This window comes from Coregonus lavaretus, assembly GCF_964263955.1.
Source record: "Coregonus lavaretus genome assembly, chromosome: 1".
NCBI classification, from domain to species: domain Eukaryota; kingdom Metazoa; phylum Chordata; class Actinopteri; order Salmoniformes; family Salmonidae; genus Coregonus; species Coregonus lavaretus.
Genome location: NC_139988.1, coordinates 49758645 through 49785947, shown reverse-complemented (window position 1 = coordinate 49785947; position 27303 = coordinate 49758645). Strand labels below are relative to the sequence as shown.

At 43.0% G+C, this 27303-nt stretch overlaps 1 protein-coding gene across 1 annotated transcript; it reads right to left on the bottom strand.

The window, feature by feature from the left end:
- Positions 1-8737: 8737 nt before the first annotated feature.
- Positions 8738-23102, bottom strand: LOC311126902 (myozenin-1-like; the record flags this gene model as incomplete). The annotated part of the gene is made up of 5 exons (XM_084158594.1): positions 23015-23102; positions 11170-11351; positions 10447-10697; positions 9183-9359; positions 8738-8975 (listed from the first exon to the last, which is right to left on the bottom strand). The coding sequence occupies exons 1-5, from the start codon at positions 23097-23099 to the stop codon at positions 8738-8740; spliced, it is 933 nt and encodes a 310-aa protein (XP_084014720.1). The 5' UTR covers positions 23100-23102.
- Between the last annotated feature and the right edge of the window lie 4201 nt (positions 23103-27303).

The following is a 27303-nucleotide window of genomic DNA, read 5'->3' as shown; positions in this document are numbered from 1 at the left end:
GATTTTAACTACAGCTATCTGAGTTAAATTAAATCAACATTGCTTGCAAGAAATCTAAAAGGTCAGGAGTTGAGACAGCTGCTGCAGCACGTAAACAATGTATCCGTGAATCACTCCTGTCCTGTTCAACTGATAAACACCGTTGGAGATGATCCGTATCAAGGCTAGCACACCGTGCATGCACATTGACTACTTCGTAGTAGCAAGCAATGTAGCTAGAAGATACAGTGTGTGGCTATGTGCATAACAATTTAAAAAGTGAGCCCGTTAGATAACGGAGTCGAAATCCAATGTGCTGTGGATACGGTGCAGAGCATCCTCTCTTGCAAGGCATCCCCCCCTATGCGGTGAAAGTCACTCTCAATTTATCACAGGACTCGCGTCCACTTACACGTAATTGCAGCCTGTTTTTGTAAGTAGGTTTTTGATGTAAATCCTTCCAATTTATCATTTGGGCTATTTATCAAGTTTGTAGGTAGCCGACTTACCTTTTCAGTCCCGATGCTGTTTTGTGCCTTGTCCCGACTACTATTCTGCCTGCAGCACAAATGATGGCGTCACTTTTGTATGGTAATAAGGAAACCTTCAAAATAAAAGCTCACATTTCAAAACTGCAATGTCGATAACACAAAAAATATATTAAATTGTAATCAATGGCCATTTTTATGGCGGTTATAAGCAAATTATCAGAGGCCCTCTGCGCTCTTGCAAGAAGGAATTTATGTAAAAAAATGACAAATCAAAGACCACTATTGAAAAATATAATCTTCAGACCATTTTTTTTTACTATACACATCAATATACACATCAATATTCAATTGTTCACAATATTGGGCTGTAGAGAAAAATATATTATTTGTACCGATGTAAAAGTGGGTTTGGGAGTACTCAGTAGGGTCTGTAGAATCTATACACTGTGTTATTTTATGGGGGACCTAACAATACTGTCACACCCTGGTTCTGGGACTCATTATGTTGAGCCAGGGTGTGTGCAGTCTATGTGGTTGGGTTCTATGTTGGGTGTCAAAGTGTTGTATTATGTTGATTAGTCATATGACTCCCAATCGGAGGTAACGAGTGTCAGCTGTCGGCTCGTTATCTCTGATTGGGAGCCATATTTATTCTGTATGTGTTCTTGTGGGCATTGTGGGTTATTGTTCCGTTTCTGTCAGTTTAGCAGAGGACTTCACGAATCGTCGTTTGTTTTGTATTTACGTGCTTTACTTTATTAAAGTTATCATGTTCACTCAACGCGCTGCGCTTTGGTCCGTTCATTCATCAGACGATCGTGACAGAATAACCCACCAAAGAAAGACCAAGCAGCGCGTCCAGGAGCAAAGGGTCTGGACATGGGAGGAGGCGCCGGGTCAGGAGAGAACGTTGGTGGATGTCCTCCTCGGCTGGGGACATATTACCCAGGAGGAGGCCGTCTGGTACCGGAGGGCGATGAAGGGGGAGAACCTGGCAGGAGAGGAGCAACGGCATCGGCAGGGCCATCGTCGGAAGGACGGGAGGCAACCCCAAAACGTTTTTGGGGGGGGGCACATGGCTTGGGCGACTGGGCAGCAGGAGGCTGCCACAGGGAGAAAAGGAGAGAAGGCTAACGGAGTACGGGAGCCATTGGCGAGTAGAGGGAGGGAAGTGTTTGTGGCACGGCGTGAAGGACTGATGTGTGTTGCCAGTCCGGTCCGGCCCGTTCCTGATCCTCGGTTGAGGCCAGTGGTGTGTGTTCCCGGTACGGACCGGCCTATTCCTACTCCAAGCACCAGGTCCACGGTGTGCTACGCCAGCCCGACCCGGCCTGTTCCGGCCACTCGCACCAGGGATACGGTGCGCTTCGCCAGCCCGGCCCGGCCTGTTCCGGCCACTCGCACCAGGGATACGGTGCGCGTCGCCAGCCCAGCCCGGCCTGTTCCTACTCCACGCACCAGGGATACGGTGCGCGTCGCCAGCCCAGCCCGGCCTGTTCCTGCTCTCCGCACTAGGCCTTATGTGCGTCCCCAGGGCCAAGCATGCCCTGTTGCTGCTTCCCGCACTAGCCCTGAGATGCGTGTCCTCAGCCCGGTACCTCCAGTTCCGGCACCACGCATCAGGCCTACGGTGCGTCCCCAGGGCCAAGCATGCCCTGTTGCTTCTCCCCGCACTAGCCCTGAGATGCGTGTCCTCAGCCCGGTACCTCCAGTTCCGGCACCACGCACCAGGCCTACGGTGCGCCTCAGACGGCCAGAGTCTGCCGTCTGCCCAACGGGGCCTGAACTGTCCGTCTGCCCAACGCCGTCTGAACTGCCCGTCTGCCCAACGGCGCCTGAACTGCCCGTCTGCCCAACGCCGTCTGAACTGCCCGTCTGCCCAACGCCGTCTGAACTGCCCGTCTGCCCAACGGCGCCTGAACTGCCCGTCTGCCCAACGCCGTCTGAACTGTCCGTCTGCCCAACGCCGTCTGAACTGCCCGTCTGTACTGAGCCTGCAAAGCCGCCCGTCTGCCATGAGCCTTCAGAGCCGTCCGCCAGACCGGAGCCGCTAGAGCTCTCCGCCAGACAGGATCAGCCAGAGCCTTCCGCCAGACAGGATCAGCCAGAGCCTTCCGCCAGACAGGATCAGCCAGAGCCTTCCGCCAGACAGGATCAGCCAGAGCCTTCCGCCAGACAGGATCAGCCAGAGCCTTCCGCCAGACAGGATCAGCCAGAGCCTTCCGCCAGACAGGATCAGCCAGAGCCTTCCGTCAGACCGGATCAGCCAGAGCCTTCCGCCAGACCGGATCAGCCAGAGCCTTCCGCCAGACAGGATCAGCCAGAGCCTTCGGCCAGACAGGATCAGCCAGATCCGTCAGCCTGCCATGAGCAGCCAGATTCGTCAGCCAGCCATGAGCAGCCAGATCCGTCGGCCAGCCATGAGCAGCCAGATCCGTCGGCCAGCCATGAGCAGCCAGATCCGTCGGCCAGCCAGGAGCAGCCAGATCCGTCGGCCAGCCATGAGCAGCCAGATCCTTCAGCCAGCCATGAGCCGTTCAGCCAGGATCCGCCAGAGCCGTCCAGCCAGGATCCGCCAGAGCCAGCCAGCCAGGATCCGCCATTGAGTCAGGTGCTGGCCCTTATCCTGGTGCTGCCCCTTAGTCCGGTACTGCCCCTTAGTCCGGTGCTGCCCCTTAGTCCGGTGCTGCCCCTTAGTCCGGTGCTGCCCCTTAGTCCGGTGCTGCCCCTTAGTCCGGTGCTGCCTCTGAGTCCGGTGCTGCCCCTTAAACCGGTGGGGGTCATTTGGAGGAACCTACGTAAGCGGGTAGTGACTATGGTGGGGTGGTGGTCTAGGCCGGAGCCAGAACCGCCACCGAGGAGGTATGCCCGCCCAGCCCTCCCCTGTTTGGGGGTTTTGAGGCGCGGTCGCAGTCCGCGCCTTTAGGGGGGGGTACTGTCACACCCTGGTTCTGGGACTCATTATGTTGAGCCAGGGTGTGTGCAGTCTATGTGGTTGGGTTCTATGTTGGGTGTCAAAGTGTTGTATTATGTTGATTAGTCATATGACTCCCAATCGGAGGTAACGAGTGTCAGCTGTCGGCTCGTTATCTCTGATTGGGAGCCATATTTATTCTGTATGTGTTCTTGTGGGTTATTGTTCCGTTTCTGTCAGTTTAGCAGAGGACTTCACGAATCGTCGTTTGTTTTGTATTTACGTGCTTTACTTTATTAAAGTTATCATGTTCACTCAACGCGCTGCGCTTTGGTCCGTTCATTCATCAGACGATCGTGACAAATACATATTGTTGCTGGACTTTTAATCAACCCGTTCCATTGCCGTCAATGCAATACACTGTATAATAATTACATATTGGCTTATAGAGAAAAAACGATTCTTCATGCCATAAGAAGTGGGGTTGGGAGTACTCTTATCCCTTGCTGTTAGGCCTACTGCTGCTAGGTAGCTCTCTCTCTGCTCTCCCCCTCCCCTCTGTCTGTTCTTAATTGCAGGAGTGAAGTCTGGTGTGCGGGAGTCAGGGTTCCAGCTGCAGCTCATTCACCATAATCACCTCAGCCTTAAAGACCCGGTCAAACTTGCCACTCATCGTCAGATCATAGTCAAGACGACCATGTTAGTCTCGCTGCTGACTCAACTTGCTTGTTTTCGCGCTTTGTGTTTTTGGCCTGTTCTATTTATATTTCTCCTGTGCCACTGATTATTGGAACCTGACTCCTGCCACCACCATCCTGCTTTCCACTACTGGACCTCACATTTGGACTCACCACGGACACTAGGACGTTACGGTACCACTCCTGCTCAGAACCCTGGATCTGTTACCCTCCCTGTAGACCTGGACTTGCTCTTCCCCTATTTTTGGAAACCTGGACAATTTAACTTTGAAATAAACCTGTTAAACCTTCTCAGGTTCGGTGTAGTTGTCTGCATTTGGGTTCATATTCAGTTTAAATCGTGTAACTTGCTTGTTAGCTAGCCAACGATGGTTAACACAGTCACATCAAACAGTCCACCCAGAATAACAGAAAAGTTGCAGCATTTGCTTTGGTTTAAGCTGTTTTCTAGTACCATTTATTTGGATACATCCATAACAAAGAGCAATGATGCGTGATTTCGCCTGGCATAGAACATTTGCTCTCTCATCACTGTTCAGAAGAGCTAGCCAACTACACACCTAACACAATAATTTCAAACTGAAGCTGGTAAGACAGCAAACTAGCTGTATTTCCTTTTGTTTGACTTGTTTTTCTATTGACATTTCTTTGTATATATCCATACAAATTATGCTGATTCATGATTTCGAATGACTAAGAAAAGCTATCTGTTTCATCCTGACACATTAATCCTCAATGGGAGAGTGGAGATCAAATTTCAATATTGAAATGATGTTGCAAATGTCGGAGAGACAGACAGTAAGGTTTAACAAATCTCTGTTGTAGAAAACCAAACGTGAGCCAAAAGCAAGGTGAGATAATGTCTAGATGCTTTTTTACAGTGGAGATACATTTTAAAAATTGCCCGGCTGGGCTGATGGGACGGTGTATGGCGCAGTGAGATGGAATGGTAAATAGGCATTTCAACGTCATAGCTTTAGCCTGTGGTAACTTGTTAAATAGACACCGGCTGGAACGTGGTTTTAACCTATCAGCATCCAGGACTAGATCCACCCGTTGTATAAATGGTGTCATTTCATGGGGCACTGGATAATATTGAGTGTTACTGAGCTTTTACTCCACCCATTCCATTGGCCATAATGCAAATCATGAGTTACATATTGGCTTATAGAGAAAAAACAATTATTTGTGCCTATGTAAAAGTGCATTTTTAAAAGTGCTGAGATTTACTTTGAAGTGCAAAGTGTAGGAATACAGGTGAAATCAGTCATTGATACAGTCATGGTGATATAGCAGGAAGATCTATAACGACACAGGATAAGACCCAGATGCAGACACAGGAGGGAGATGGTTAGAGTCTCTGATATTTATTAATAGACAAGGGGCAGGCAAGAGGCAGGTCGAGGACAGGCAGAAGTTCATAAACCAGGTCAAATAGGTACAGGACAGCAGGCAGGCTCGAGGTCAGGGCAGGCAGAATGGTATGGCAGGCAGGCTTGAGGTCAGGGCAGGCAGAATGGTTTGGCAGGCAGGCTCGAGGTCAGGGCAGGCAGAATGGTATGGCAGGCAGGCTCGAGGTCAGGGCAGGCAGAATGGTATGGCAGGCAGGCTCGAGGTCAGGGCAGGCAGAATGGTATGGCAGGCAGGCTCGAGGTCAGGGCAGGCAGAATGGTATGGCAGGCAGGCTCGAGGTCAGGGCAGGCAGAATGGTATGGCAGGCAGGCTCGAGGTCAGGGCAGGCAGAAATGGTCGGAACCGGGAGGACTAGAAAACAGGGACTGGAAAAACAGGAGCACGGACAAACCCCTGTTAGGCTTGACGAGACAAGACGAACAGGCAACAGACAAACAGAAAACACTGGTATAAATACACAGGGGATAATGGGGACAAATTGGAGACACCTGGTGTGGGGTGGAGACAAGCACAAGACAGGTGAAACAGATCAGTGTGACAAGATCGGAATGCCATGAACCGAGAGGTTGTGCGTTCAAATCCCAGGTGAGGACATGTTGAATAATAATTACTGTATGAATAAACATACACAATGTAATCATGTATGTCAATATGAAAATTGCAAACACTGTATGTTAAAAGCACTGTTTGTGTGTGGGTGTCCCTAACATAGCCAAAAGACAAAGAGCTGTGAATGGATCAGTGGTTAAACAATCAGGGCCTTGATGGGCTTGGCAACAGTAACAAGGGGTAATGTGTCATGAAACTAGGGTGCTCATGTCCTGGGTATAACCTTCTTTGCGACCAACAGGTGACGCCCTCGGAACACCGGGTATTAGAGAAAAACCTCCAGGGGACCATGACACAATGTCCCAAGAACATCCTAAAAATGTCCTCTGGGACATCCTCGGGATAAACGGGGAACTAGACAAAACCTCCAGGAGACCATGACACAACGTACCTAGAACGTTCTAAAGAAGGCCTCAGGGATGTCCCCGGGACAAAACGGAAACTAGACAAAACCTCCAGGGGACCACGACCTCCTGACCACTTTAGGCAACCATTTCGTGACAATGACTGGAACGAACTGCAAAAATCTCTGAAGCTGGAGACTATTATCTCCCTCACTAACTTTAAGCGTCAGTTGTCAGAGTAGCTTACCGATCACTGCACCTGTACACAGCCATTCTGAAATTAGCCCACCCAACTACCTCATCCCCATATTGTTATTTATTTTGCTAATTTGTACCCCAGTATCTCTATTTGCACATCATCTTTTGCACATCTGTCATTCCAGTGTTAATACGAAATTGTAACAATTTTGCACTATGGCCTATTTATTGCCTTACCTCCATAACTTACTACATTCGCACACACTGTATATATATTTTCTGTTGTATTTTTGACTTTATGTTTTGTTTACCCCATATGTAACTCTGTGTTGTTGTTTTTATCGCACTGCTTTGCTTTATCTTGGCCAGGTTGCAGTTGTAAATGAGAACTTGCTCTCAACTGGCTTACCTGGTTAAATAAAGGTGAAATAAAATAAAATAAAATAAAATTACAGGGACGTCCTAACAACTCATTTTTGTTTGCAGGGTGCTGACTCGCAAAATGTGCAGGGCAATGAAAAGTTCTGCTGCGTATTTACACCTCAGTCCCCCATGAAATGGCACTGTCTACTGTATAGACCCTACAGGCCCTACTGAGTACTCCCAACCCCACCTTTACATCGGCACAAATAATACTTTTTTCTCTATAAGCCAATATGTAATTAATATACAGTGTATTGCATTGAGGGCAACGGAATGGGTAGAGTAAGGAGTCACCAGCACTCTTTATTAAACCAGTTGCCCAGAACAAGAGACCAATTTAGGTTTTACAGACTCTATTGAGTAATTCCAATAACATATATTTGAATTTTATTAAAAGTGTATGTCTTTAATTATAGCCTACACACAATAGCATTCAACCACAGGCGGCTGGTGGCACCTTAATTGGGGAGAACAGGCTCATTGTAATGGCTGGAATGGAATTAATGGATTGGTATCAAACAAGTGATTTCCATGTTATAACCATTCTATTCACTCCACTCCAGCCATTACTTTGAGCCATCCTCCCCTCACCAGCCTTCTATACTTTCAACATACCAGTATTTTTTGTAAAATTTCAAAAGAAATACTGGTATAAAATAATTAGAATAAAATAACATCAAATTATCCATTTATTTTTTGCAAGGTGGTTACAATGCTGTGAAAAACAGTTGTACTTCACTATAGTGCAAAAAAATATATCGATATTCACAAAGATTAGCATGGTTTTGCAAGGGGACTCTTATTTAGACAAATTAATCCGCGATCCTGCTGCCAGCATAATATCCTGCTGCTAGGAGAACGGTAATCTTGTCTGGAGGGACTCGAGTGAAACGCTCTGCCGCTAAACCCCAATCAAACCTCCTCTAGCGACACCCTGTGCTGCAGCCAAGGCAACCAATGCTCGCGATATTTTGTCTCGGCGTCTTGAGAGGAGGTGATAGCCAAGTGCGCAACTGGGGAGGAAAGCAATGGGCAGACTGATTTTATTTCACATTTTCAAGGCTGTTTGTCACAGGTAAAGATCCTTTGAAATGCATCCATGTAATCATTAATCATTAAACTAACCCCCTGTCACTTCCATTATTTGTTCCTATAAAAATTATAGTAGCCTACACTGGAGATACAAAGGACAACAGACAAAAACTACAATTGGAAAAAGTTTATTAGGGAGAAATCGTGGGTGATGCAGAAATGTATGCACTCACTAACTGTAAGTCCCTCTGGATAAGAGCGTCTGCTAAATGACTAAAATGTAAATGTAAAATGTACTGTATTCGTTAATCACAATCTCTATCACGCAACAGAAATTAGCACACCTCATGCTTACTGCATGCATCTTAGGCTAGGCTGCTGGATTTGCAGGGCCTTGACAAAGCTGTCAAAAGTCAAAATGGCACAGAAATACAGTAAAAGCCATGATGGTAGAAGGCTATAGCAAAGGAACAACTTGTAGCTGTCCTGAATGAGCAGTGGTTGAGTTTTTTGTTCATGATTGATTTCTTTGTTTCAAACAGACTATCTAAAAGTGTATGTTTTTTTTTGTTTATGTAGATTTATATATTTGAGCGTGGTCTTTGTCTGCACATCTGGGTCTGTGGGGCATGCTTTTCACAGGTCGTCAGTCTCCCCATCGAAGGGCAGGGCGTCCAACTCCATGTGGATGCTGCTGGGCTCACTGCTCCCCACCCAGCCTATAGGAGTGCGGTTGAAGGAGGGTCGAGCGCCAATGTCATGCTGGTATACCACAGCTGGTTCAGGCTCCTCATGGGCCACCTCATTGGTGTCTGGCAGTTGGAAGGTCATGAGCTGAGAGGCCTTATCAAAGCCCCCAAACGGTGTAGCACTCCTAAGACAGATAAAGTGATGTGCAACAAAAGAAGATCAGGCAAATAAATTAAATGAATCTCATATGGCAACTTCACATACCTGGATGGACAATATAAGAGTTTGAGTTTTAGAGAAAATGGGTGGGCTCCACTATTTCACACTCATTTCAAAGAAATCATTTAAAAATGCTATAGAGTCGGCCAGCAAGGTATAGAGGGGACTGTACCTGTTGAAAGACTTGTACTTGGGCAATACAAGGTGGGCATGGGGGCCTGGCATATGATATCTCATGCTGGATGTCAGCTCCTGGTTGCCCTTCATGGCCTTTTCCCACGGTGATATATATGAAGGCACATAATCATGCCTTTTCTTGGCTTTGTCTAAGGCAACCTCTACTCCATGACTACCTGTAGGAGGAAAACAGTGAGTCAGGAAAACAGATTTTCTATCACATAATTTTCAATTTAGATATATTGATTGCGCTACAGGCAGGGGCGTCATTCACCCATTACTTTAGAGGGGGCACGAAGTACATGAGCATTTTTAGCATTTTTAGCATTTTTCAAACACCTGAAAGAGCTTTTTCCTGCAATCTAGAGCCATAATCATTAAGCCTAATTCTATGTAAAAAATATGTCTATTTTAAATATGCTTCTCTGCATCTCTGCTAAAATCTAGGTTGAAAGAGATTCGTATTTTTCAGTACATTTAGTAATTGCTTGCTTTTCTAAAGTCTACCAACCTTGCCAGCAGGCATGCCAGCTAAGATAGTTAGACAAGCTACTCTAACTTGATTGATAGCCTGAAATGGCTTGGTAGCTAGTTATTAGGTTGGAAGATTGGGAACCTATCTAGCTGGCTAGCTAAAGCCAACTTCATAAAATTGCTAGGTGGCTAGTAGTACAGTAAAACAGCAAAACATTTTTGTTTTATTTATTCATCAAGAAGGAATTAATAGGCTACATAGCTTGATCACAATCATTTACAAACATAACTCCTGCCCATCACCGGCAGCTAAACTCTTTGCCTTGTCCAGTCAGATCTTTTTATAAATAATTATGATAAAATGTGGACATAAACATTTAGTTTAGTAATTAATTTAAGGGGAAATGTAAAAAAAAAAGTATACTTCATATTCATCATCTCCAGCACCAACCCAACATCAACATATGTAAAAATAACGTGTTTCTATGTTTTGTAGTCAAAAAGATACAGATCAATGGAAACACATCTTCCTCTTATCTTTTTGACTACAAAACATAGAAACAAGCTATTTTCCCATATGTTGATGTTGGGGTGGTGCTGGAGGTGATGATTATGATGTTCAAAAATCGGGACATTTCTGAAAAATTCTAAAACAGGATACATCTGAGGGGGCAGGTGCCTTTGTACCCCCTATGAGCATGACGCCACTGATTGCAGGTCCATAGAACTCGTTCCAAAATCACTCTGTAGTTTTTCTATGATCATGAGCTAATTTGAATGGATACTGACCATGACCATGTTCTCCTGGAGCAACATCATCATGATGTACATGTCCCTGGTGTCCATGGTGTCCATGCTCATTACCATGCTCATATCCATGCTCATGATCATGACCATGTTCATTACCATGCCCATGCTCATCTTTGCCTGGTTTGGGAGGGGGTACAGGAGGGCCTGATTGCTTGTCCACCATGTGGCCACTAGCGTCCAACATCATTGTGCCACCCAGGCTGGGGACCAACTTCTGGAAGTTCTCCTGAAATGAAAACACACAAGTATATGAAGAAGAAAACTCACCGGACCAATTGTCAGTATGTACAGTAGGGGGCCATTAATTCGCCATTCGTTCGCTTGCTGTCGGCGCGGTATGTTATAGGGACCACCCACTGGTGGGTGACGGCCGATTTCTACATGTAGAATCAGTTTGCACTCAATTTGCAAATTACGGCCGAAACTGTTCAGAGGTGCTAAGTACTCTCGGCCGGCAATCCTACTGGTCTGTCCGTATGATAAGCTTCCAAACCTGGATGGTTGTTGAAATATACATTGGTAGCCTATCCATAGGTTGTCATTTTTTCCCTCATCCGTTACCAGTTTTCACCGCAATTGTTTTATGTTAAAGCTCTTTGGACAGCATTTCTATTGTATGAATTATACTATAACACTAACATTTATTATTGTTATAACAAGTTTATCATTTTGACTTGGATGATTGACCATTTTCTTACCATAGACTCACTGCCAAAGAGGTCAGGGTTGTTCTCATATATGAACTTCTCCACACGCTTCTGCCTCATCTTGAACATCTTGGAGCCCTTGTTGGTGAAGAAGTTCAGCTCCTCCAGCATGTTGTCCTTGGGAGTTTTGATCTTCGTCCCCAGGTCAAACTCTGACGCCTCAGGCTCGAACTCTGCAGATGAGAAATTCCTACATTGTCTATTAATTTCTCATATTGATTTCCTATATTATACTGGATGCACACACTGTATAAGGCTCTATTCAATTACACTTGGTGACCAGGTAAATTAAAAACATAATTCTTCAGGTGCAGCAATTGTTCAAGTTTGAATTCTGGACTCAACAATGTCTGCATTGTGATACAAAAAGACACTCAGCAATGTATCTCACTATGCAGAAAGAATCTTATTTTGACTTATCCTGGAAACCCTGGTTACCGGTTTGGTTTGAATTGGTCCCACGGTTTGCTTATCATTGTTTGAATTAATGTTACAGTACTTTATATGCATCATTTATCCTTCACCTAGAAATACATCTGTGTATATGTGATGTGATCTTTACATCAGAGCAGAAATTACTCTCAGCGCAGATGATTGCCTAGGAGGGGGATGCTCTCAGATTATTGGTATCATTACAGTGGAAAATTCATAAATCTCTCTGCTCAAAGATGAACTGGCTGTTTTTCAACACTGTGGCTGTTGAAGGAGAGAGAGCAGAGAACAGCTCCTCACTAAGTCTGGGCCTGGCTGGGAATGACTAGCTTTTGACTGAGGCGTTATGAGGTAAGGCCTGAGCCATTTTCATATCTGTGTTATCTCCATTTGTTCGGTTCTCAGTGCTTATGATCCATCTGTCAGAAGTCACAGGGTGTTGAAACAGAGAGGATGGGTGAAGGGAGAGAGTCTAAAATGCATAACACTGCACAGGTTCCACATCAACTCTAAAGCTATGGTAGCACGGTATACAGTGCCTTCAGAAAGTATTCACACCCCTTGACTGTTACAACCTGAATTTAAAATGTTGTGTCACTGGCCTACACAAAATACCCCATAATGTCAAAGTGAAATTATTGTTTTAGACATTTTTACAAATTAATAAAAAATGAAAAAGCTGAAATGTCTTGAGCCAATAAGTATTCAACACCTTTGTTGAGGCAAGCTTAAACAAGTTCAGAAGTAAAAATGTGCTTAACAAGTCACATAATAAGTTGCATGGACTCACTGTCTAAATGGTCAAAAATAAACAAAAATACAGTGGGGAAAAAAAGTATTTAGTCAGCCACCAATTGTGCAAGTTCTCCCACTTAAAAAGATGAGAGAGGCCTGTACTTTTCATCATAGGTACACGTCAACTATGACAGACAAAACGAGATTTTTTTTTCCAGAAAATCACATTGTAGGATTTTTAATGAATTTATTTGCAAATTATGGTGGAAAATAAGTATTTGGTCAATAACAAAAGTTTCTCAATACTTTGTTATATACCCTTTGTTGGCAATGACACAGGTCAAACGTTTTCTGTAAGTCTTCAAAAGGTTTTCACACACTGTTGCTGGTATTTTGGCCCATTCCTCCATGCAGATCTCCTCTAGAGCAGTGATGTTTTGGGGCTGTCGCTGGGCAACACGGACTTTCAACTCCCTCCAAAGATTTTCTATGGGGTTGAGATCTGGAGACTGGCTAGGCCACTCCAGCACCTTGAAATGCTTCTTACGAAGCCACTCCTTCGTTGCCCGGGCGGTGTGTTTGGGATCATTGTCATGCTGAAAGACCCAGCCACGTTTCATCTTCAATGCCCTTGCTGATGGAAGGAGGTTTCCACTCAAAATCTCATGATACATGGCCCCATTGATTCTTTCCTTTACACGGATCAGTCGATTTGAGTCCCTGGCGGCGTAGTGTGTTACTGATGTTAGTGTAGTGTATTAGGATTATGTCTTTGTTAATGTTTTTTAAGTGGAACTGAAAGGATGTTTATTTAGTGTCAGAGGGAATGGTTTTAATGTGACACCCCGGATAGGACAGAGAAGTCTGTGTGTTGTAGACAGGGGATTGGACAGTAGAGGGAGCCACCCACATCTTGGGAAGATTATATATACTGGGTAAAAAGCGAAGAAGAGGTTAGAGCGGCCATTGCAATTCGGGGGATGCCGTTCTCCGGGTGATCTTGACACCTGTAAGCTCATGCTGAAATCTTGTGATATGAATAAACCTTATGATCAAAGTTCAGTATGAGCGGACTCCTTTGTTACAGCAATGACTAGCAACATTTTACTCGACACTACAGTAGGCTTTGTTACTTTGGTCCCAGCTCTCTGCAGGTCATTCACTAGGTCCCCCCGTGTGGTTCTGGGATTTTTGCTCACCGTTCTTGTGATCATTTTGACCCCACGGGGTGAGATCTTGCGTGGAGCCCCAGATTGAGGGAGATTATCAGTGGTCTTGTATGTCTTCCATTTCCTAATAATTGCTCCCACAGTTGATTTCTTCAAACCACGCTGCTTACCTATTGCAGATTCAGTCTTCCCAGCCTGGTGCAGGTCTACAATTTTGTTTCTGGTGTCCTTTGACAGCTCTTTGGTCTTGGCCATAGTGTAGTTTGGAGTGTGACTGTTTGAGGTTGTGGACAGGTGTCTTTTATACTGATAACAAGTTCAAACAGGTGCCATTAATACAGGTAACGAGTGGAGGACAGAGGAGCCTCTTAAAGAAGAAGTTACAGGTCTGTGAGAGCCAGAAATCTTGCTTGTTTGTAGGTGACCAAATACTTATTTTCCACCATAATTTGAAAATAAATTCATAAAAAGTCCTACAATGTGAATTTCTGGATTTATTTTCTCAATTTGTCTGTCATAGTTGACGTGTACCTATGATGAAAATTACAGGCCTCTCTCATCTTTTTAAGTGGGAGAACTTGCACAATTGGTGGCTGACTAAATACTTTTCCCCCCCACTGTAGCTTCTTAGCAAATAGCAATTTCTCAAGCAATAATTGTCTGGGAGTGGTCTGAGTGGGGAAAACTGAAAATTAGCGCTTATTGGCAGAGAGGTTTGGAACTCTCTTTCTTACTGGTCTATTAACTCATTTACTGCTTGCCCACTGGGCACACCATGTAATTTTAACATGGAGAATTGGGTAATATTTGGTAGATACGTTGATCAATGAGATTCCAACCTAATTTTCAGCCACTCAAAAAGACTGTCAAAAGTTGAATTCCCAATGTGTTATCACTATGCTTTCAACCATCAAAAAGCACAACCAAATTCCAACGGAAAAGCAATGTCTGATTTTGGTTTAGTTGTCACTGCGCCTTCAACCATTTAAAAGCACACCAAAGTTCAAACGGGAATACAATGTCAGATATTTTGTTTATTTATAAAACAACTTAATGTGTTAGCACTGTGTTGAATCTAATAGCACAACTAAATGACGTAGACTGCAGTTATTTGAGATTACATTAAAGTACATGGTGCAATTGAGCTATGCCGTTTGAGATTCTGTGTAGATTATGATAGCAATTGTGAAAATTTCTACAGACCTGTGACCCTGAACATGCAGGCTTTCTATGATTACATAAGAAGACATTTATTGTTACAGTAACCTCAAAATATGTCCATGGATGTGTTACTCATTTTAAGGTTAAATAAATACTGTTACATTAGTTGTTTGCAAGATAGCCTTAACATTAGGTAATTTACAGTCTTACAAAAGTAATAGCCTATTGAATTGTGTTTGGTTGACAACAACCAAATATCCACATTTAAAGGATATGTATCTACTGTTTGGAGAGTTCCATCTGAGCCACTGGCATAATCCTATTCTTTAACTTTTATTTTTGGTTGAGATGGAGATGTGAATCCAAAATATAAAATATAATTGGTTAACTTGTCAACAAGTTAATAGGCTATTTACCGTATTGCAAAAGTGATATTGAATAATGTTTGGTTGTCAACTGCTTTTATAGCTCCATCTGTGCCACTGAGTCTGGCTTTAATTCCAGTTTGTCTACAAATTAATATTTGATATGCTGGATTCACATCTCCATTACAACCAAAACTCTAAGTTAAAGAATAGGACTAAATAAAATCAAACTTTAAATGCACTTTGAATACAGTTTGATTAGATTTAATCCTATTCTTTAAATTGTATTTTTGGTTGAGATGGAGATGTGAATTCAATATGTTTTTATTAACTCACAATCAACCATTTGAAATCAACCAAAGCTTGAAACTCTAGGCCTACACTGAGTTTACAAAACATTAGGAACACCTTTCTAATATTGCGTTGCACCCCCTTTTGCCTTCAGAACAGCCTCAGTTGAACAGGGCATGGACTCTACAGGTTGTTGAAAGCGTTCCACGGGGATGCTGGCCCATGTTGACTCCAATGCTTCCCACAGTTGTGGCAAGTTGTCTGGATGTCCTTTGGGTGGTGGACCATTCTTGATACACACGGGAAACTGTGAGTGTGAGAAACCCAGTAGCGTATCAGTTCTTGACACAAACCGGTGCTCCTGGCACCTACTAATATATCCTGTTCAAAGGCACTTAAATCTTTTGTCTTGCCCATTCACCCTCTGAATGACACACTTACACAATCCATGTCTCAATTGTCTCAAATGCTTAAAAATCCTTCTTTAACATTTCTCCGACCCTTCATCTACTGTCACGACTTCCGCCGAGGCTGCCCCCCCTCCTGGTTCGGGCAGGCTTCGGCGTTCGTCGTCACCGGAGTACTAGCTACTGCCGATCCCATTCTCATCACTCCACTTGTCATGTCTTGTCAATCACACACACCTGGTGCTCATTCCTAGATTTCTAGATCCAAACTGTTACAGACCTATATCCATCCTGCCCTGCCTTTCTAAAGTATTTGAAAGCCAAGTCAACAAACAGATCACCGACCATTTCGAATCCCACCGTACCTTCTCTGCTATGCAATCCAGTTTCCAAGCTGGTCATGGGTGCACCTCAGCCACGCTCAAGGTCCTAAACGATATTATAACCGCGATCGATAAAAGACAGTACTGCGCAGCCGTCTTCATCGACCTGGCCAAGGCTTTCGACTCTGTCAACCACCGCATTCTTATTGGCAGACTAAATAGCCTTGGTTTCTCAAATGACTGCCTCGCCTGGTTCACCAACTACTTCTCAGATAGAGTTCAATGTGTCAAATCGGAGGGCCTGTTGTCTGGACCTCTGGCAGTCTCTATGGTGGTGCCACAGGGTTCAATTCTCGGGCCGACTCTATTCTCTGTGTATATAAATGATGTCGCTCTTGCTGCTGGTGACGCTCAGATCCACCTCTATGCGGACGACACCATTTTGTATAGATCTGGCCCTTCATTGGACACTGTGTTAACAAACCTCCAAACGAGCTTCAACGCCATACAACACTCCTTCTGTAGCCTCCATCTGCTCTTAAACACTACTAAAACTAAATGCATGCTCTTCAACCGAACGCTGCTTGCACCCGCCCACCCGACTAGAATCACTACTCTCGGCGGGTCTGACCTAGAGTATGTGGACAACTACAAATACCTAGGTGTCTGGTTAGACTGTAAACTCTCCTTCCAGACTCACATTAAGCATCTCCAATCAAAAGGTAGATCTAGAATCGGCTTCCTATTTCGCAACAAAGCCTCCTTCACTCATGCTGCCAAACATGCCCTCGTAAAACTGACTATCCTACCGATCCTTGACTTCGGCGATGTCATTTACAAAATAGCCTCCAACACTCTACTCAGCAAATTGGATGTAGTCTATCACAGTGCCATCCGTTTTGTCACCAAAGCCCCATATACAGTGGGGAAAAAAAGTATTTAGTCAGCCACCAATTGTGCATGTTCTCCCACTTAAAAAGATGAGAGAGGCCTGTAATTTTCATCATAGGTACACGTCAAGTATGACAGACAAATTGACATTTTTTTTCTCCAGAAAATCACATTGTAGGATTTTTCATGAATTTATTTGCAAATTATGGTGGAAAATAAGTATTTGGTCACCTACAAACAAGCAAGATTTCTGGCTCTCACAGACCTGTAACTTCTTCTTTAAGAGGCTCCTCTGTCCTCCACTCGTTACCTGTATTAATGGCACCTGTTTGAACTTGTTATCAGTATAGAATACACCTGTCCACAACCTCAAACAGTCACACACCAAACTCCACTATGGCCAAGACCAAAGAGCTGTCAAAGGACACCAGAAACAAAATTGTAGACCTGCACCAGGCTGGGAAGACTGAATCTGCAATAGGTAAGCAGCTTGGTCTGAAGAAATCAACTGTGGGAGCAATTATTAGGAAATGGAAGACATACAAGACCACTGATAATCTCCCTCGATCTGGGGCTCCACGCAAGATCTCACCCCGTGGGGTCAAAATGATCACAAGAACGGTGAGCAAAAATCCCAGAACCACACGGGGGGACCTAGTGAATGACCTGCAGAGAGCTGGGACCAAAGTAACAAAGCCTACCATCAGTAACACACTACGCCGCCAGGGACTCAAATCCTGCAGTGCCAGACGTGTCCCCCTGCTTAAGCCAGTACATGTCCAGGCCCGTCTGAAGTTTGCTAGAGTGCATTTGGATGATCCAGAAGAGGATTGGGAGAATGTCATATGGTCAGATGAAACCAAAATACAACTTTTTGGTAAAAACTCAACTCGTCGTGTTTGGAGGACAAAGAATGCTGAGTTGCATCCAAAGAACACCATACCTACTGTGAAGCATTGGGGTGGAAACATCATGCTTTGGGGCTGTTTTTCTGCAAAGGGACCAGGACGACTGATCCGTGTAAAGGAAAGAATGAATGGGGCCATGTATCGTGAGATTTTGAGTGAAAACCTCCTTCTATCAGCAAGGGCATTGAAGATGAAACGTGGCAGGGTCTTTCAGCATGACAATGATCCCAAACACACCGCCCGGGCAACGAAGGAGTGGCTTCGTAAGAAGCATTTCAAGGTCCTGGAGTGGCCTAGCCAGTCTCCAGATCTCAACCCCATAGGAAATCTTTGGAGGGAGTTGAAAGTCCGTGTTGCCCAGCGACAGCCCCAAAACATCACTGCTCTAGAGGAGATCTGCATGGAGGAATGGGCCAAAATACAAGCAACAGTGTGTGAAAACCTTGTGAAGACTTACAGAAAACGTTTGACCTGTGTCATTGCCAACAAAGGGTATATAACAAAGTATTGAGAAACTTTTGTTATTGACCAAATACTTATTTTCCACCATAATTAGCAAATAAATTCATTAAAAATCCTAAAATGTGATTTTCTGGATTTTTTTTTCTCATTTTGTCTGTCATAGTTGACGTGTACCTATGATGAAAATTACAGGCCTCTCTCATCTTTTTAAGTGGGAGAGCTTGCACAATTGGTGGCTGACTAAATACTTTTTTTCCCCACTGTACAACCCACCATTGTAACCTGTACGTTCTTGTTGGCTGGCCCTCACTACATATTCGTCGCCAAACCCACTGGCTCCAGGTCATCTATAAATCACTGCTAGGCAAATCCCTGTCTTATCTTAGCTCACTGGTCACCATAGCAACACCCACCCGCAGTCTGCGCTCCAGCAGGTATATCTCACTGGTCATCCCCAAAGCCAACAACTCCTTTGGCCGCCATTCCTTCCAGTTCTCTACTGCCAATGACTGGAACGAACTGCAAAAATCTCTGAAGCTGGAGGCTCTTATCTCCCTCACTAACTTTAAGCATCAGTTGTCAGAGCAGCTTACCGATCACGGCACCTGTACAAAGCCATTCTGAAATTAGCCCACCCAACTACCTCATCACCATATTGTTATTTATTTTGCTAATTTGCACCCCAGTATCTCTATTTGCACATCATCTTTGCACATCTATCATTCCAGTGTTAATACAAAATTGTAACTATTTTTGCACTATGGCCTATTTATTGCCTCACCTCCATAACTTACTACATTCGCACACACTGTATATATATTTTCTGTTGTATTTTTGACTTTATGTTTTGTTTACCCCATATGTAACTCTGTGTTGTTGTTTTTATCGCACTGCTTTGCTTTATCTTGGCCAGGTCGCAGTTGTAAATGAGAACTTGTTCTCAACTGGCTTACCTGGTTAAATAAAGGTGAAATAAAAAAATCCCCTAATTAGTATGTGTATAAGTGTTCCATCTGTTCCCCTTGTCTTTGTGAGTGATTGTTTGTTGTGAGAGCGTGTAGCTCGGTTGAGCTACTATTCACTGTGTTTATGCCAAGGTGGATGTTTTCCCTTGTAATAGTTTTGTTTGACGCTTGGGGCGTTTGATTTATGTAAACGGAATAAACTCTGGACTTCGGTATTTTACCTCCTGCGCCTGACTCCTTCTTTCACACCTCATCACATCTACACTGATTGAAGTGGATTTAACAGGTGACATCAATAAGGGATCATAGCTTTCACCTGGATTCACCTGGTCAGTCTATCATGTTTCATACACTCAGTGTACAGTTGAAGTCGGAAGTTTAAATACACTTAGGTTGGAGTCATTAAAACTCGTTTTTCAACCACTCCACACATTTCTTGTTAACAAACTATAGTTTTGGCAAGTCAGTTAGGACATCTACTTTGTGCATGACACAAGTAATTTTTCCAACAATTGTTTACAGACAGATTATACTGCTCAGGAAGGAGACGCATTGTGTCTCCTAGAGATGAACGTACTTTGGTGCGAAAAGTGCAAATCAATCCCAGAACAACAGCAAAGGCCCTTGTGAAGATGCTGGAGGAAACGGGTACAAAAGTATCTATTTCCACAGTAAAAACGAGTCCTATATCGACATAACCTGAAAGGCCGCTCAGCAAGGAAGAAGCCACTGCTCCAAAACCGCTATAAAAAAAACCAGACTACGGTTTGCAACTGCACATGGGGACAAAGATCTTACTTTTTTGAGAAATGTCCTCTGGTCTGATGAAACAAAAATAGAACTGTTTGGCCATAATGACCATCGTTATGTTTGGAGGAAAACGGAGGTTGCTTGCAAGCCGAAGAACACCATCCCAACCGTGATGCACGGGGGTGGCAGCATCATGCTGTGGGAGTGCTTTGCTGCAGGAGGGACTGGTGCACTTCACAAAATAGATGGCATCATGAGGAAGGAAAATTATGTGGATATATTGAAGCAACATCTCAAGACATCAGTCAGGAAGTTAAAACTTGGTCGCAAATGGGTCTTCCAAATGGACAATGACCCCAAGCATACTTCCAAAGTTGTGGCAAAATGGCTTAAGGACAACAAAGTCAAGATATTGGAGTGGCCATCACAAAGCCCTGACCTCAATCCTATAGAACATTTGTGGGCAGAACTGAAAAAGCATGTGTGAGCAAGGAGGCCTACAAACCTGACTCAGGTACACCAGCTCTGTCAGGAGGAATGGCCCAAAATTCACCCAACTTATTGTGGGAAGCTTGTGGAAGGCTACCCGAAACGTTTGACCCAAGTTAAACAATTTAAAGGCAATGTTACCAAATACTAATTGAGTGTCTGTAAACTTCTGACCCACTGGGAATGTGATGAAAGAAATAAAAGCTGAAATAAATCATTCTCTCTACTATTATTCTGACATTTCACATTCTTAAAATAAAGTGGTGATCCTAACTAACCTAAGACAATTTCTACTAGGATAAAATGTCAGGAATTGTGAAACACTGAGTTTAAATGTATTTGGCTAAGGTGTATGTAAACTTCCGACTTCAACTGTATATGTATTGTCTGTTTTTTTGTTGAATCTGAATTTAAACAATAGCTGTTGATGACTTCCCAAATGTTTTATAGGCCTAAATAGCATCATTGATGATATATGATTGATAAAGTATGGCTACATTTAATTTGCTCTACAGAACCTACCTTTTGGAATGACTTCGATAGCAACAGTGAATCTATTGAGTGGAGATTTCTCAACAATCATTCTCATGATAGCACATTGGTAATAGTCGGTGACAAATATCAAAACCAAGCAGGGCTGGGCTTTGTTAAACCTTGGATGTGAGACCGAAGGGATAGCTTTAGATAGATCAACTCTCCAGTTGGAGATGCTGCCCAGCCTATTGTTTTTTTTCTTATAGTGGATATCACGTTGAAGATCTGACAAGGTTTGTCTATGTTGAAAATTGTTTACCATGATGAAAAAATCCAATGTATTTTCCACGTAGATTCCACATCAAAATATTTTGACAAATTACGTTGAAACAATGTTGATTTAACCAGTTTGTGCCCAGTAGGTGGTGATGTCACCAGGCAGACAAAGACTCCATCCCACCAAAACAGGCTGAAGTTTCAGGCGGTCTTTTCAAACAGCTCTTACACTAAAAGGGCATTATCATAATTTTCAAAATTTCACAGTATTATTCCAACCTCATAGTGTGGAAATGTATATAAAACACAGGAAAATCACGTTTTTGACTGCACTGAGAATTTTCTGGATTTAATCATTTAGCATTCTTGTTTGTTTTCCTGGGAATAACTTCTGCAGTTCAAAAGGACAATGCTTGTGTTTTAATGACTGTTGTTGCATTTTGTAATCTTTGACAGTACCATTTTTATGTTGACATTAAAGGAATAGTTTGGGATTATGGCAATGAGGCCCTGTATCTACTTTCCCAAATTCAACTCGTGGATAAAAATGGTATGTATCTGTGTCCAATATGAAGGAAGTTAGAGGTAGTTTTGCGAGCCAATGCTAACTAGTGTTAGCGCAATGACTGGAAATCTACAGGATTCCATAGACTTCCAATCATTGTGCTAACGATAGTTAGCAATTTCGCTAACGTTAGTTAGCAACTTTCTTCAAACTGAACGCAGAGACATAAAAATTGTATCATCTGACTCTGGGGAAATAGATAAAGAGCCTCATTGCCAAAATCCCAAACTATCCCTTTAAAAGCCAACACTATTTACGTGATTCAAAGATGATTTCTGTCTATGTATGTTATAAGTTATAACAGACGTGGCTTCTTGTGGAGGGGAATGCGTTTGAACACTGGTCAGCTTGGAGCAGCATGCAGTGCCACATTGTGTTAAACCACAGCTTTCTGCTTAGGCCTTATTGCTATATCTGTCAGGACATTTGACACAAAAAGTGTAAGAGCAGCACAAATACACTTAACTGTCAAAGGAAGACGACTATATTAACTTGCACGCAGATCTGGACCACTTAATGGGTGAAAGGGAAAAACACAGGTCATAATTTTCTTTAAAAAGCATTATGCCATCGCCAGTTAATGAAGTATGGCTCCTATGACTCAACAGCTGAGAGGGAATGGAGGTTAAACCATTACTGCAATGATTGAAAAGGAGAGATTGTAATTGTGCTGTGAAATCTAGGAGATGAATGTTTGTGTGTGTGACAGGGCGCTAGTCATTAGGACATGTTAAGTGCCAGCATGTGGAGGAGCTTCTTTGACAAGTGCACAGAGATCTTGACTAAGTCCCCAATGAACAAAATAATTAGGCTATAAATAACTTATCTTTCCATTTTCTGTGATGTGACCTGAAAAAACTGTCAACAGTGCATCCCGTCTCTTGGACCAGCTGCTGTCCCGTAGGGAGACCAGGCCTCCCTGAGAGTTCTCACCTTCGGAAGGTGTCTTCCTGCCTGCCCTCTCTGTTTACCAGTTAGTACAGTATGTTACTCTTGATAATACCATAGGCTCATATTGATCAATGTTACTGAGCAGAATTTAATGTATGGTACTGTATGGTTTCTCACATAGTTTTGAAGAAATCCTTATGATCTTTTGTTAATGATGTGTGAGCAATATACATTTGTACATGTAATGTATTGTGTTTTTGAGCTCAAAATGTTGTGCCTTACCATCTTGAGTGACATGTGACAGGTCAGTAATGATCTTAGAGGGCTTTTTCCTCTTGTTAGGCGGGGCAGGTCTTCTATGAGGCATAACTGCAGATTGAGAACACATGTAAGCAGGAAGTTAGAAAAAGTCACACAACATACAGTTGAAGTCGGAAGTTTATATACACCTTAGCCAAATACATTTAAACTCAGTTTTTGAAAAATGTATGCACTCACTAACTGTAAGTCGCTCTTGATAAGAGCGTCTGCTAAATGACTAAAATGTAAAAATGTAAGAATTATTTATTTCAGCTTTTATTTCTTTCATCACATACCCAGTGGGTCGGAAGTTTACATACACTCAATTAGTATTTGGTAGCATTGCCTTTAAATTGTTTAACTTGGGTCAAACATTTCGGGTAGCCTTCCACAAGCTTCCCACAATAAGTTGGGTGAATTTTGGCCCGTTCCTCCTGACAGAGCTGGTGTAACTGAGTCAGGTTTGTAGGCCTCCTTGCTCGCACACGGTTTTTCAGTTCTGCCCACACATTTTCTATAGGATTGAGGTCAGGGCTTTGTGATGGCCACTCCAATACCTTGACTTTAATGTCCTTAAGCCATTTTGCCACAACTTTGGAAGTATGCTTGGGGTCATTGTCCATTTGGAAGACCCATTTGCGACCAAGCTTGAACTTCCTGACTGAGTCCCTCCTACTGCAATGCACCCCCACAGCATGATGCTGCCACCCCCGTGCTTCACGGTTGCGATGGTGGTCTTCGGCTTGCAAGCAACCCCCTTTTTCCTCCAAACATAACGATGGTCATTATGTCCAAACAGTTCTATTTTTGTTTCATCAGACCAGAGGACATTTCTCCAAAAAGTACGATATTTGTCCCCATGTGCAGTTGCAAACCGTAGTCTGGTTTTTTTTATGGCGGTTTTGGAGCAGTGGCTTCTTCCTTGCTGAGCGGCCTTTCAGGTTTACTGTGGATATAGATACTTTTGTACCTGTTTCCTCCAGCATCTCCACAAGGTCCTTTGCTGTTGTTCTGGGATTGATTTGCACTTTTCGCACCAAAGTACGTTCATCTCTAGGAGACAGAACGCGTCTCCTTCCTGAGCGGTATGACGGCTGCGTGGTCCCATGGGGTTTATACTTACGTACTATTGTTTGTACAGATGAACGTGGTACCTTCAGACATTTGGAAATTGCTCCCAAGGATGAACCAGACTTGTGGAGGTCTACAATTTTTTTCTGAGGTCTTGGCTGATTTCTTTTGATTTTCCCATGATGTCAAGCAAAGAGGCACTGAGTTTGAAGGTAGGCCTTGAAATACATCCACAGGTACACCTCCAATTGACTCAAATGATGTCAATTAGCCTATCAGAAGCTTCTAAAGCCATGACATCATTTTCTGGAATTTTCCAAGCTGTTTAAAGGCACAGTCAACTTAGTGTATGTAAACTTCTGACCCACTGGAATTGTGATACAGTGAATTATAAGTGAAATAATCTGTCTGTAAACAATTGTTGGAAAAATTACTTGAGTCATGCACAAAGTAGATGTCCTAACTGACTTGCCAAAACTATAGTTTGTTAACAATAAATTTGTGGAGTGGTTGAAAAACTAGTTTTAATGACTCCAACCTAAGTGTATGTAAACTTCCGACTTCAACTGTACCTAGCTACTGTATAATATGTCTGGATTTAGCATTTATATACAGTACCAGTCAAAAGTTTGGACACACCTACTCATAAAATATACAGTATGCATTTCCTTAATATACACTACCGGTCATAAGGTTTTAGAACAGCTACTCATTAAAGGGTTTTTCTTTATTTTCACTATTTTCTACATTGCAGAATAATAGTGAAGACATCAAAACTATGAAATAACACATATGGAACCAAAAAAGTGTTAAACAAATGAAATTATATTTTATATTTGAGCTTCTTCAAAGTAGCCACCCTTTGCCTTGATAACAGCCAGCTTTGCACACTCTCTCAACCAGCTTGATGAGGTAGTCACATGGAATGCATTTCAATTAACAGGTGTGCCTTCTTAAAAGTTAATTTATGGAATTTCTTTCCTTCTTAATGCGTTTGAGCCAATCAGTTGTGGTAAGGTAGGGTTGGTATACGGAAGATAGCCCTATTTGGTAAAAGACCAAGTCCATATATTATGGCAAGAACAGCTCAAATAAGCAAAGAGAAATGACAGTCCATCATTACTTTAAGACATGATGGTCAGTCAATCCGGAAAATGTCAAGATCTTTGAAAGTTTCTTCAAGTGCAGTTGGAAAAACCGTCAAGCGCTGTGATGAAACTGGACCCAGAGTTACCTCTGCTGCAGAAGATAAGTTCACGCAGCCTCAGAAATTGCAGCCCAAATAAATGCTTCACAGACTTCAAGTAACAGACACACCTCAACATCAACTGTTCAGAGGAGACTGCGTGAATCAGGCCTTCATGGTTGAATTGCTGCAAATGAACAACTACTAAAGGACTCCAATAAGAAGAAGAGACTTGCTTGGGCCAAGAAACACGAGTAATGGACATTAGACTGGTGGAAATATGTCCTTTGGTCTGATAAGTCCAAATTTGAGATTTTTGGTTCCAACCACTGTGTCTTTGTGAGACGCAGAGTAGGTGAACGGATTATCTCCGCATGTGTGGTTCCCATCATGAAGCATGGAGGAGGAGGTGTGATGGTGTGGGGGTGCATTGCTGGTGACACTGTCTGTGATTTATTTAGAATTCAAGGCACACTTAACCAGCATGGCTACCACAGCATTCTGCAGTGACACGCCCTCCCATCTGGTTTGCGCTTAGTGGGACTATCATTTGTTTTTCAACAGGTCAATGACCCAACACACCTCCAGGCTGTGTAAGGGCTATTTTTCCAAGAAGGAGAGTGATGGAGTGCTGCATCAGATGACCTGGCCTCCACAATCACCCGACCTCAACCCAACTGAGATGGTTTGGGATGAGTTGGATCGCAGAGTGAAGGTAAAGCAGCCAACAAGTGCTCAGCATATGTGGGAACTCCTTCAAGACTGTTGGAAAAGCATTCCAGGTGAAGCTGGTTGAGAGAATGCCAAGAGTGTGCAAAGCTGTCATAAAGGCAAAGGGTGGCTACTTTGAAGAATCAAAATATAAAATATATTTGGATTTGTTTAACACTTTATTGGTTACTACATGATTCCATATGTGTTATTTCATAGTTTCGATGTATTCACTATTATTATACAATGTAGAAAATAGTAAAAATAAAGAAAACCCTTGAATGTGTAGGTGTGTACAAACTTTTGACGTGTACTGTAATATAGTCTCTTTGTAGCCACTCAATAGTAAAAAAATAAAAATAAAAATAAAATAAAAATACACCAACCCTGCTTGGGACCGACACTTATGAGGCCATGCAGACTGCACCCTGCTCATTTCTCAAGTTCATAGTGCATGTCAATGGATTCAGAGTTCTAACATTCCCAGAGCCAACAGATGTCTGTCCAAGAGGAAACATGTAGCCCACTGTACGTTTCAGCTCTGTTTGGTCTGAAAACTCAAGACATTAGATAGGTTTAACACATACAGTACAGGCCTACAGTGAGTGCAGTAAACACATTCCTTTGCGTGAGGCGATTAGCACAAATTACCAAGACTTTCAGATCAATCCAATTTGCAGTAAACAAATTGATCAAATTTGATGGATAAGATTAACATGGCTGTAATCATAGAAATCTGTCACAGGAACTCTGCATTCTAGGTTACTAGTTTACTATAGAATACTATAGTACTTACTACAGAATTCTGTAGTAAATTGTTGTATACTGGAGAATACTATATACACACTGTAGTATCCCTCGATCATGTGTAGTACTTACTATAGAATTGTGTATTATACTGTAGAATCCTATAGTAAATAATACAGAGCGCAAAAACACTACAGTAAATACTACAGTAATGTCTGCAAAATCACTACAGTCCACAAAAACAGTCATCATTACTATAGTATTCAATTAGCATATTCCCCTCCTCCATATCCCGATTTGTGCCGCTCATAAGTGAGAAACCTACATGCCAAGCATGGACCATATATTGTGATCCCTATAGGTTATAGAAAAGAGCAGAAGCGCTGAACTATCTGTTCAGACCTCAGACCTACCTAGCTACAGTACCTACAGGTTATGGAACATTTGCTCTTTGTGTATTTTGTCCAGTAGGTTTCCTCAAGGAGAAAGCCCCCACTGTTATGTCAAAGATAATAAAACAAAAACACTACAGTAAATACTACAGTGCGCAAAAACA